This window comes from Syngnathus scovelli, chromosome 11 (genome assembly GCF_024217435.2).
Source record: "Syngnathus scovelli strain Florida chromosome 11, RoL_Ssco_1.2, whole genome shotgun sequence".
Classification (NCBI taxonomy): Eukaryota; Metazoa; Chordata; class Actinopteri; order Syngnathiformes; family Syngnathidae; genus Syngnathus; species Syngnathus scovelli.
In genome coordinates, this window is record NC_090857.1 from 11,741,682 (window position 1) to 11,753,355 (window position 11,674).

An 11,674-nucleotide genomic window follows, 5' to 3' on the forward strand; every position below is an offset into this window, starting at 1 on the left:
TGCTCAATTATAAGCAATATGGCAATATGTAAAATTGTATTTCTTTTTTTTATGGCTTTACAGAGAACGAGACCCTGGGGTGAAGTCATTTTTCTGAGGCAGCATTCCACTCAGATGTGGTCAAAAACGAAAAAGGAGGGGGGTGAATATAGAAAACACACGCATTTTTCTCCATTTTTTTTATTTTTTTAAATGAAGTGTTTTGAGAGAAATGAGTTGTGCGGTGGAGGTAGTGGAGGAGGAATGGGACCAGTCATGTAAACTTGCTGAGTGGAAATACTGTGAGGGACGAGAAGCAGTCTCAGAAAGTTTGACCCCACAACTCTGCAGTGGACCAACAGATAAATGAACATTATGGGCTGCAATCTTATCATCTTTGCTTGAGTCACATGACATTTCTATGCATTTATGCACAATGGTGCTTTGCGTTTTTGCATCTTGAAGATCTGGCCTCTTAAGTAGCAAATGCATTCAAGTGCAAGCCCTGATCAATTATGAATGATTAAAAGAGGACTCTTAAAAGCTATGAGAAATAAAAAAGTGTTAGATAGATACCAGATGTGAAAATGGTAAATGAACCTTAAGCACACAGGTGAGTGGGGGGGGGGAATGTTGACCTAATTGCTTGTGACTGGCTAACAAATCATGTGCCTATCTTTCATTTATGGGCTATATTTTCTGCATTCACATTGTACAAAATTTTCCGTTTGTTCTCCATTTGCCCCAAACATTAAAATGGTTCTGAGTTTCTCACCTGTTACAAACCCATTAGCAAAAATGAGAATAAACTTGCTAGAAGTTTCCAAGTAGCAGCCGAGAAAATTAAAAAAATTAGAGAGTTGTTGGGCAAAACCTCTGGTTTTTATGTTTTGTTTAGGGATCAAATTCTCATGGATTCTTGACTGACATCTTGTCCATTACTATGATCAATAAACAGCCATTTTCAGTAAATGGGAGAGTGAGATTTCTTTCAAAGTGAGCGAATTACTCAGCAAGAGAGCTAATAATTATTTCTCCTAAAAGACTTGTGCTGAATTGGTTTGACGTGATCTCAAAGCATTTCCATCTGTGACTATTACCAGGAGGTGGAAGGGTTGACATGAGGCGGGGAGGGGGTGAGTGACATTAAATTCAAACAACTGCATTTTGTGTGAATATATTAAAGATGCAATAGCCCCACCAGCTGGCTGTAAATAACAGCACATTCTGGGGAAAGTTCCAAGGGTGCAGTTTTCAGGAAGACCTCAAGGGAGTACTTGCAAATGGAAAACAAATGGGATGATGAATAGGGTGTACTGTAATTATTTGGCCGTGTAACTAACCTAGTAAATACATTTTGATGTGTCCGGTTTCTGTGTTTTTATGTAATTTTTGAGCGATCGTATACTACCATATACATGCATAATTACATTCTTCAATATTTTATCTCTGAATGTTTTTTAATTTTTTAAATGACCTTTTATTATAGGTGAAAAAGGCATATGTGATGTGATCTAATTGCTCGATAATTGTTTAATGGTTTGAATAAATGATTTAGTTTAAAACAAATAATGAAAGATAACATAATCGAACATTTAGGAATTATAATTACTGACTACATATTATTGACTATTTTGTGTCTCATAATTGTTTCCTTTTTAATCGACATCACTTTTCGCTTGTCGCCCTTATGTAATAAAAACACCAGCAATAATAATAATAATAATAATAATAATAATAATAATAATAATAATAATAATAATAATAATAATAATGATAATAATAATGATAATGATAATGATAATGATAATGATAATGATAATGATATAAAAACAAAACAAACAAAAACGAAAGGTGTCTTTATTTCTTGGTCACGTGGGTCGTGTGTTTACAGACATCCGGGGAGGGGGGAGAAAACATGGAGGACTCCACTGGCAGTAATCCCCAATCTCCCGGTTTCATAGACAAGTTAAAGTCGTGGCTCTCGTGGTCTTGGACATACGTGTGCTTTGTATGGTTCGGCATGGTGGTCATCATGATCTACGTGCTGTGGAGCCCACTCAAACTGCAGGAGAGCCTCACTTCGGGTGAATGGACGCCTCTGCTTGTTAGCTTTTGTTAGCCTTCCGCTAGCCTCTGCTATTTGTCATCAGACAGACGTTGCAGTGTTTTAACACCTGCTTGTTTATCACTTTCTCCCTTTCCTTCTGTAATGCTTATTTTCGCTTTAAAGCCAATAGCACGAATTTCATGCTACTTTCCTGATATTTCGTGATGCAGATTTTGTTTGTATTCTTAAGAATTGACCTTAATAACAGACGTGCAGTTGATTGTTATTTACCTCTGTAGGTATTTAACTTTGGAACTTTTGAATGGTGATACTATATTTGTCTGTTGTAGCTTTTTCAGTGTTTACCAGTTTTTCTGTCTGTCCATCTGTCTAATTGTCTATTTGTGTTCATGTGTTGGTTTTGTGTCTCTAGTTTTGTGACCTATCTGTACTTGCTGTTTCAGCATCGGTGTTTCTGAATACACTGACCCCCAAGTTTTACGTGGCTCTCACCGGGACCTCTTCACTCATCTCTGGACTCATCCTCGTGAGTTGAAAATGAATATTATTGTTTTGGTCCCGCGAACCCCCTTTTTATTTTAAAATACTAAGTAGCGTAGAAGTATACATCCAAATGACCAAGCTTAAAGTCTTCACACTGTTCACCACTTGGAATGAAAAAGCACAATAATATTTAAAAAATAGATCACGCTTACATTACATTGGACAGCATTGACATCTGATGATTTTGTAAATGTTCCCTGTCACAGATATTTGAGTGGTGGTACTTTCGGAAGTACGGCACGTCCTTCATTGAGCAGGTCTCCGTGAGCCACCTGCGTCCCCTCCTCGGCGGAGTGGAAAGCAGCTCCACCACCGGCCTCTTCTCGTCTGTCAATGGGGAGGCTGAGCCTAGACCTAGCGTGTCAGGTAAGAAACAGACACACATTCAAACCGTAACATCTTCAATGCTAACATTACTAATAGTATTGATGTGTTCCTCTCCATAGAGTGCAAAGTCTGGAGGAATCCTTTGAATCTGTTCAGAGGAGCCGAATACAACAGGTATTCAAAAACAGATAAATAGGGTCTGGTTTTTGAGCCGTTGGAGAGAATTTTTTTATTTATTATTATTTTTTTTTTACATAATTTTTTTCATAACTTTTTTTCCTGTGGTACTAAGGTACACGTGGGTGACGGGAAAAGAACCACTGACGTACTATGATATGAATCTGTCGGCTCAAGACCATCAGACCTTTTTCACAGGAGACACGCAGCAGTTCAGGCCTGAGGATTCGGGTGCGTGTCAATATCATTATTACGCACGCACAAAAACGCACCCTCTGTCAGAGACATATACATTTGCAGTCACACAAACACACTCCAATGCTTATACACTCACACACAAACAAAACAATAGATGTACACACAAACATGCTAAAAGACACACTTACACACAAACACATGTGATTCAGTGAATATGTTGTGATATGAATTTCTTCTTGTCCCTACAGTCATGCAGAAGGCCTGGAGGGAAAGAAATCCTCAAGCCAGGATTAGAGCAGCTTACCAGGCCATAGAGATGAACCATGAGTGAGTCCTACTCCTAAATAGTATGGGTGCATGTGCTACAGCTCTGTGGGGGGCTGGCCTTTATTTGCCTGAATGCATTTTTTGAAATCATATGAAATTAAATTAAATTAGTGTGACATTACATTGGATTTCAAGTGAAAGTGGAGTCTAAAACAAATATAAGAGGGACTATTGTGGCAAAAGGCAGAACCACACAACAATGTGGAAGGACCACATACTGGCTAGATGTTTGTCGGATCATCTTTTGAACTTGCCACCTCTTAATCTCTATTTGAGAAAATGCAATTGTCTTCAACAAAAGTACTGTACTGAAAACTTTTCTTTTTCTGCAGATGTGCCGCAGCCTACGTGCTTCTCGCAGAGGAAGAAGCCACAACAATCACAGAAGCTGAGCGCCTCTTTAAAAAAGCCTTGAGTATAGGTAAGCAGTGGATGTGAACTGTGTGTAAAAAATATAGCGTTTTATATATAAATTTTAGGAATGAACAATCATTTTAGTGCCTGTTGTGTTTTGCAGCAGGCAAAGACATCAACCTGCTGGTTTACATTAAACGCAGACTGGCCATGTGCGCTCGCAAGCTTGGGCGAATTAAAGAAGCCGTGAAAATGATGAGAGACGTAAGTGGGAAACACAACATTGCGCTGTCCTGTTGCTTCCTGTTCTGATTCATTTGTATCCCTCGACAGTTAATGAAGGAGTTCCCATTATTAGGTATGTTAAATATACACGAAAACCTCCTGGAGGCGCTCCTTGAGCTTCAGGCGTACGCCGACGTGCAGGCCGTCCTCGCCAAATACGACGGTATAACCGCACTGCACCCCAGCCGCATCTCCGCTATCGCTCACGTCTTTTTCTATCCTCTCTGCTTCCACCTCAGACATAAGCCTCCCGAAATCGGCCACTATATGCTACACATCGGCCCTGCTAAAAGCGCGGGCCGTGTCAGATAAGTACGTATCCTTCCCTGTCATAACAAGGAAAAAAAAAACATTTGAGGCTTTTCATTTCAGCTCGCTTTTGTTTCATCAGGTTCTCCCCAGAGGCAGCATCGCGGCGGGGGCTGAGCACCGCCGAGATGAACGCTGTGGAGGCCATTCACAGAGCCGTTGAGTTCAATCCGCATGTGCCCAAGGTCAGTGAATCCGTCTTCGTATTCCCTACCACTCTCGGTCCAGCAGAGGGCAGTGTGATATCACTTCAATTCCCTCCTGACTGATTATATTACCTTTAAATACTTCCTGATCTCCGAACGTGTGAATTACCAAGTTTTAAGATGTCTATGCTTTGTTTACCTGCCAAGGGACTACGAATGTAAATTTGCTTTTTGCTCAGTTTGGCACGTTGATGCAGGTATTTTACCAATCGTGTGCTTTGTCGCTTTCAAATAAACAGTCAAATACTATAAAATACCTAAACGTACCGTATAGTGTGTTTGACGCATTTGCTACAAAACACATCACTGTTAGACTTATTGGACATGCACGTGAGCCATGAAACTGGATCCTCGCCTCTAACTTCTGTGCCAAGGTGTGGTGGATTCATAAGTCCGATGTCATATCTGAGTGAGAGAAAAGCGAGCGCCGGGTGAGGTTGTTTGGGGGATTGGAGATGTCAGAGAGTCTCTTTGATCCAACCTTTGATTTTCATGTGAGGGCCCTCATCTTCATCATCTTTCTACCCCCCCTAGAACTGTGAGCCCACAGGCCTCTCATCAGACACCCTCATCTCGTTTCTTAGCCTCTCATGTTCCCTCATCACCCCCCCTCTTGTCACCTGCTCAAGCCCAACGCAGACTGAAAATCGTGTCGGCTTTACAAAAACGGCCCTTTATCTGTTGAACGCTGCCTCCATAAGTGAAAATGTGCTCTTTTTTTTATGCTAAAGCGGGAATTGTAATGATTTTAACCGCTCCCTCCGTGGCTCGACGCAAGATGACAGAACGGAGCATCTCAGCCGGGTCACACCACAAAATGTACTCATCTTCTAAAGGACACCGTTTCCCCAGTATTTCCTTTTCTTCCCTCCAAACATTTCAATCAGTCATTATTTATCCGCGTGGTTTGGAAGCTGACATCCCGTGGCTTGTTGGTTTAGCTGATAAAAGTGTGTCGGCTACGCCGATCTGCTTTACATTTACATTGGCCTCCAAAGCCATTGCAGTCCGGCTCCCCGTCTTCCTCGCTAGTTGACAGTTTCTCCTCTCACCTCATTGCGGCTGACAGTCTCTTGTGCGGATTCAAGAGCTCAGATGTGTTCGCCTACAAAGGCTTGGCTTTCTCTTCACTCGTAAATGGACCCGGAGTATCAAGTCGGCACTCGTTGAGTTAAGGGTTTCTGCTTTAGGACAGTTTTGTGACACTTCACACACAAGTGTCTTAATTACAGGCCCCGATGGTATTGTTCCTCACCGTGTTCCATTGTAGAAGAGGCTGCAGATTGGAGTCAGAAGGCAGTTTATGAGTTATGCTCCGGGCTTAAAAGTGCCCAGGGATAAAAGGAGAGCACATGAAACTCAATCCCTTCATCAAAGAGGCGACGGTGAGCGAAGAGGCAGATCTGAGAACAAGAGAAGCGAGGGAGGACGGGGGTGCAGGCCAGTGCAAAGAACTGAGGTGTCACCAGGTTTAATGCTGCGGTATGCAAGCAGGGACAGCTGAGCCTCTTGCAATGATCAATCTTCGGCCATGTGCATTGAGCGTGCTGTGTTGGCCTTTTCTTCTTTGTGTTTTGGGCCCGGGTGCAACGACTTTGAAAAATAGTCTGCGATTTTGTCGACAATACAATCTGTCTTTATATTCATCACTTCAACTGTTGTGTGTCACGAAACAATAATACGTAAATTCTTATGTACTGTACTTATCATGACACTAATAGCCTATAATATAAGGCTATCCTGGGGGGTTCCACAAAACAAAACCCCAGAAATTCTCCCAAAGAGGGGACGGGTAGAAATGTTGAAAAAACTTCCCGGAAAAATTGGAAAATACCCAAAAGTTGATTATCTGGCCTGGTAACCCCAATTTTACCATTTTTGGTTCACCATCTTTAAAATGATTCTTATTTTATTTTTGCACCAATAAAAAAAGATATAACTTTGGAAAATGATACATTTTTATGTACAAATACATTTGGACATTTTAATGACTGTCAAATTAATCAAAGATATTGCAATGCATCATCTAACTTGAAATTTAACCCATTCTTTTATATCACTACTGTGTGGGGGCATCACTAAAATAGCAAAAAGTCAAAGAAAAAGTATATATTTGTGAACTCGCACCTGTAGATACTCAGGTGAAGTCTTGCGAGATTTGCCATTATAACATACTTTGGTTTGAAGCGTAGTTGAATATCGGTTGAACTCAACAGTTGTTTTGGTCAGATTTTGGAGATTCCGTATCGTTCAGATTCTTCGGACGTGGGACTCCAGTAGGGGGATAAATAAAGGCAAAAGGACGTGTCTGACATGGATGAACGAGAGTCAGATGGTAAACCAAGCGTGGGCTGCATGGTCGCCCGGGTTGGCTGGTTGGCTGGATGAGCCTGTGACCATGGGAGGGGATTAGACAGGATTAGCTCGGGAAGGGGCGACGGGGGTAACCTTCCCAAAGTGTTTGAGATCCGGAGCGCTGTGAAGCTGGCCGCCCGGGAATCCAGCCTCGGGGGGCATACAAGGGGGGTTGCAATGCGGGTTTTGTTTGACATATAGTCCTGCCACTCCTGAAACCACAGACATGACAGATAGAGCTTGGCGTGTTCATCAAAGTCCACGGGGTACATCTTTAATACAGACGGCTGAAGGTCTACATGTGGAATTGGGTTGTCAGCCCGGTTAGACGACTGAGTCACTAGGACAAAGTTACAACAAGACGGGTGGGTGAGAAGTTGCAAATGCACGGAATCACAATAACACACCTCTCTTTGGGAAGCCTCACCCTCTCTCCCTCCTAGCGAAAAAGAAGGCTCTCGCTAAATACCTCACATGAGCAAAGTATGTTTTTAGTCTGCTGGGAGTTTGCCAGAGGGAATTGCACAATGGGATATAGTCAGTGAGGCGGAAGAAAAGGAATTATAGGGGAGGGAGAAACCAAAAGAGATTGATTTGACCACAAAGGGAAGACTTTTTTTTCTTCTATAAAGCTAAGTCACATCAGGATGATATGGAAGTAGATTGCATCATTGCATTGGAATCCATTTTCACTGTCGGGTGCTCTTGAAAAAACCCAGATAGAAACAGATTATGCCTTTTGTGTGTTTTTAAAAAAATGATTTTACACTTAGTTTACGTATTCGTGACTGAAAAGTGTATTATCGTTAATCAACAACCATTTTTGAAGGAATGTAAGTCAAATCAATTTCATTTATTTACATCATATGTTCTGTTTCCTCTGTGGAATATGAATAAAACAGGCAAACTGTTTCTATCTTCTATATTATTTAGTACTTATTAGAAATGAAGAGCCTGATCCTGCCACCAGAGCACATCCTGAAGAGGGGTGACAGCGAGGCAGTGGCGTACGCCTTCTTCCACCTGCAGCACTGGAAGAGGGCCGAAGGCGCCTTAAATCTTCTCCACTGCACATGGGAGGGCAGTAAGTACCTCCTCCATCTCTGTTGCTTACACACTTTTAATGACAAATTGCTTCTGAAGAGGGATTCATCACTTCTCTCCTCTTATTTTTGTTTCTTTCTTTCTTTTTTCTTTTTGAGTTAATTAAAGTGTTTATGTATATACAGCCTTCCGGATAATTCCCTACCCACTGGAGAAGGGTCACCTGTTCTACCCCTACCCAGGATGCACAGAAACAGCAGATCGGGAGCTGCTGCCATGTAAGCAAAAAACAGAGACCGCTTGATAAGAGGACATATTAACTAGTACATTTGCTGCCACTTTCCCATAATGATGCCAAATAAGTTTTTTTTACTTTCTCTTAGGTGTGTTTTTTTATTACAGTATATTGTTATTTTACTTTATTAACAGCATGAAAAAAGAAGTGCAGTAGAAACGGATTAAGGGCATTTCAATTAATTTCAACCTGAAACCGTGATTTGATACACGGATAAAATGATTTACAAGCTTGGTCGAAAATCAAAGAACCACTGTCTCCATTACAGCTTTTTTTTGTCAATTTTATATCCTGGCTCCACCTTGTCACCATGCAGCATTCCACGAGGTGTCGGTTTACCCAAAGAAAGAGCTTCCTTTCTTCATCCTCTTCACCGCGGGCCTTTGCTCCTTCACCGCCATGCTGGCCATGCTCACACATCAGTTTCCCGAGCTCATGGGCGTCTTCGCCAAAGCAGTAAGTATCCCCATGTCTCGCGTTCTTCGCCTTAAAAGGCTCCTCCAGATCGCGACTCCTTCAGCTTATCTCTGCTTGACCCCCCACTGTTTTTTTTTTCCTTTTACGAGTTTAAATAATCGTATTTGCAATGTGAGCCTCCTGCGGTAATTACCGCCTTGCATTACTGTCAAGCTCATGGGAGTCGTAGGCCCGTAAAACGTTTCCCCTGCCAACACAAGCGGAGGTATCGCCGGCCGCCAATTGCAAACACAGCCGCATAAAATTCTATGTGCGTGACTTCCGTGTGCTGTTTATTTACAGCCAAGGTGTTGTTTGGCGGGCATCTCACTTCACGGCCGTCATGTTTATTAGTCCGACCGACGTGAGGCCGAAACACGGTCCCCGAGAACATCGAGTACTTCTTTGTTTTGTTTTGAGAAAAGATAAGGCGCAGATGGGATTTCAAGTTTGGCAAGCTGGCTTTTGTGTAAATGTTCACAAAATGTGACGGGGTTAGGGAAGACACAAGGTCTTCTTTTTTTTGTGAAGGAAAAACACTTTTTTTCTTAAGCTCCTGACACGAACATCCATGTCAGGGCAAAATTGCCATTTTTTTAATTTCTGAAAGTTTCAAATTTTTCCATGAGACCTAACTGGAGTTCGTGCGAATAAATTTGATTGAATCCGATACATTTCCATTGAATGACTCTGTTCCCCCAGTTTTAAATATTTTCAAAATTGGTGAACAATACCGGTAATTATATTATTTGAAGAACAATGAAGAAATTACACTTTACTACGATGACTGGGCGATATATCGGAATTGTATCGATATCTTCTAGACATCGTATGAGCATTTGAGACATTAATGTTGAAAATTAAAACAGTACGGTCAGGCCAACCACCATTTAGGGGGAGAAAGCGACCAACATGAGCACAAACGCACAGCACACACGCATTTCTGTCATAAGCAAGTGAGACACAGCTGTGTGCTGTCAAGCCACGGGAACACATACATATATTGTGTTTTACAACCATACTTAACCATATTTATAATTTCATAAGTACCAGTGGATACAATAGCAAAGTTCGTGGGAAAAATACTTGAGTGGTCTATGCCTTGCTGGTCCATTCATTTGAATGGAACACCTCATGATTATTTCCCACATACTATTTTTGTAGTGACCTGTGTTTTTCTAAATAGACGTGATCATTTTTTGTGGATTACAAAAAAATTGTATATTGAACGGAAAGCCAAGCTGTCAGTTTATGAACAAAAGTGAAATATTTATGCAAATTGGGGGGGGGGGAGGTGTAAAATTAATTATGACACACTGCATGAATCCAGCCCAATTTGTAACGGTGGTTAGAATGTCACTTTCTAAAGGTTATCCAGTACAGTGGCACTCAGCTTCCCTCCCTTTCCAGTTTTTCAGCACACTCTTCGCGCCACTGGGATTCTTCGCAGACAAGATGGAAAGCTTCATGCCGTCCAGTTTTTGGCATCAACTGACTCGGATCTGACCCCAACACGCATACACACACTGGGGGAAAACAAAATTGCTCTCCTGCCCTCAGCATTACTGTCTACTTTTCGCTTTGTTACTGATTATATTGGCCCGGGTCGTATCAACAAAGCAGTCAGTACCACTCTTAAGACACTCGCTCTTCCAGCTGCCTGCAGCATGTCCAAGAATTCGGCATTTACATTTATTTGTCATGAGGGGGAATTTGAAATGGTTTGCACCACTTTTTAACCGGTGGTACAATAACAAGTTGTTTGACACTTCATGTGTAGCCATTTTGGCACAGCACTCATTGATGTCATCCTCAATAGCGGTAAAATAGCATAATATTAATGATAATATTACACTACAGGCAACATAAATTTAAGTATCTGTTCAGAATTTTAGCTCTAAAGCCGAAGGTGTCCCAACTTGATTTCCGAAAGTCGATGTCAACTCCGACTTTGTCAATGATTTGTGGTTCTCAGACCAGGCTCACTTTCTCCTCTCTGGTCAGTGACGATTTCACACGCCACTTTCAAGAGTGTCTCAGGCACCAAGGAATGTTGAAGCACATTTCAATAGGTGATAAAATCTAGACCGCAGAGACCAAAGCCCTACAATTTTCAAGATATAATGAAATCGAATTAATTTGTGTAACAAACCAATTTGCAGGTTCTAGTAAACACAAGGCATCCACAGGCACGGGGTAATATTATATCATTTCATAACTCGCTACAATTACAAGTGATAAAAGTGCCTTTTTTTAGTCTCGTTCTAAAAAAAAAAATCTTAACCAGGCATTGACTCATCACCGATAGACATTGTTTTAATTCTATTTAATGACACAAAATATTTAGGGCTACGTGGTGAAGCTTACTCATGAAAAAATTCAAATCAGAAGTGTAAAAGTACATGCTGAAGACAGGAGACTCTCCCCATGTTTGAAAAGCGCTTGAAACAAAACTCACAATAAAATGACTCCTGTGAAAGTCGAATATTTGTTTTGGGGTGATTTTATTATGCGTCCTTTTGTTTTCCATCCACATGACTCTACATTTTCCTACCGATCGGAAACGGCAGATCTTTCTACGGGAGGTTTAGTTGTGTTTGATCGTTGTATCACCATTCTCTGGTTTATCCAAAACGGGACATATTTACGAACTAAAAATATACCCAGAAGATTTTGAAAATTCAAAATTACCTCTGCAGTGTCTGCTTTCTTTCAAATCATTATATGTAAAGATTGTGTCTTGCCTCA

General features: G+C 41.2%; 1 protein-coding gene across 1 annotated transcript; it reads left to right on the forward strand.

Annotated features, from left to right (window-relative positions):
- Positions 1–1,872: 1,872 nt before the first annotated feature.
- On the forward strand, positions 1,873–11,411 carry st7l (suppression of tumorigenicity 7 like). Its single transcript, XM_049732519.2, has 15 exons — positions 1,873–2,066; positions 2,494–2,576; positions 2,800–2,959; positions 3,040–3,094; positions 3,213–3,328; positions 3,544–3,622; positions 3,955–4,043; positions 4,140–4,240; positions 4,310–4,424; positions 4,501–4,573; positions 4,653–4,755; positions 8,065–8,215; positions 8,361–8,453; positions 8,787–8,926; positions 10,337–11,411. Exons 1-15 carry the CDS (start codon positions 1,898–1,900, stop codon positions 10,430–10,432), a joined length of 1,623 nt encoding a protein of 540 aa, XP_049588476.1. The 5' UTR covers positions 1,873–1,897; the 3' UTR covers positions 10,433–11,411.
- The last annotated feature ends 263 nt before the right edge of the window (positions 11,412–11,674 follow it).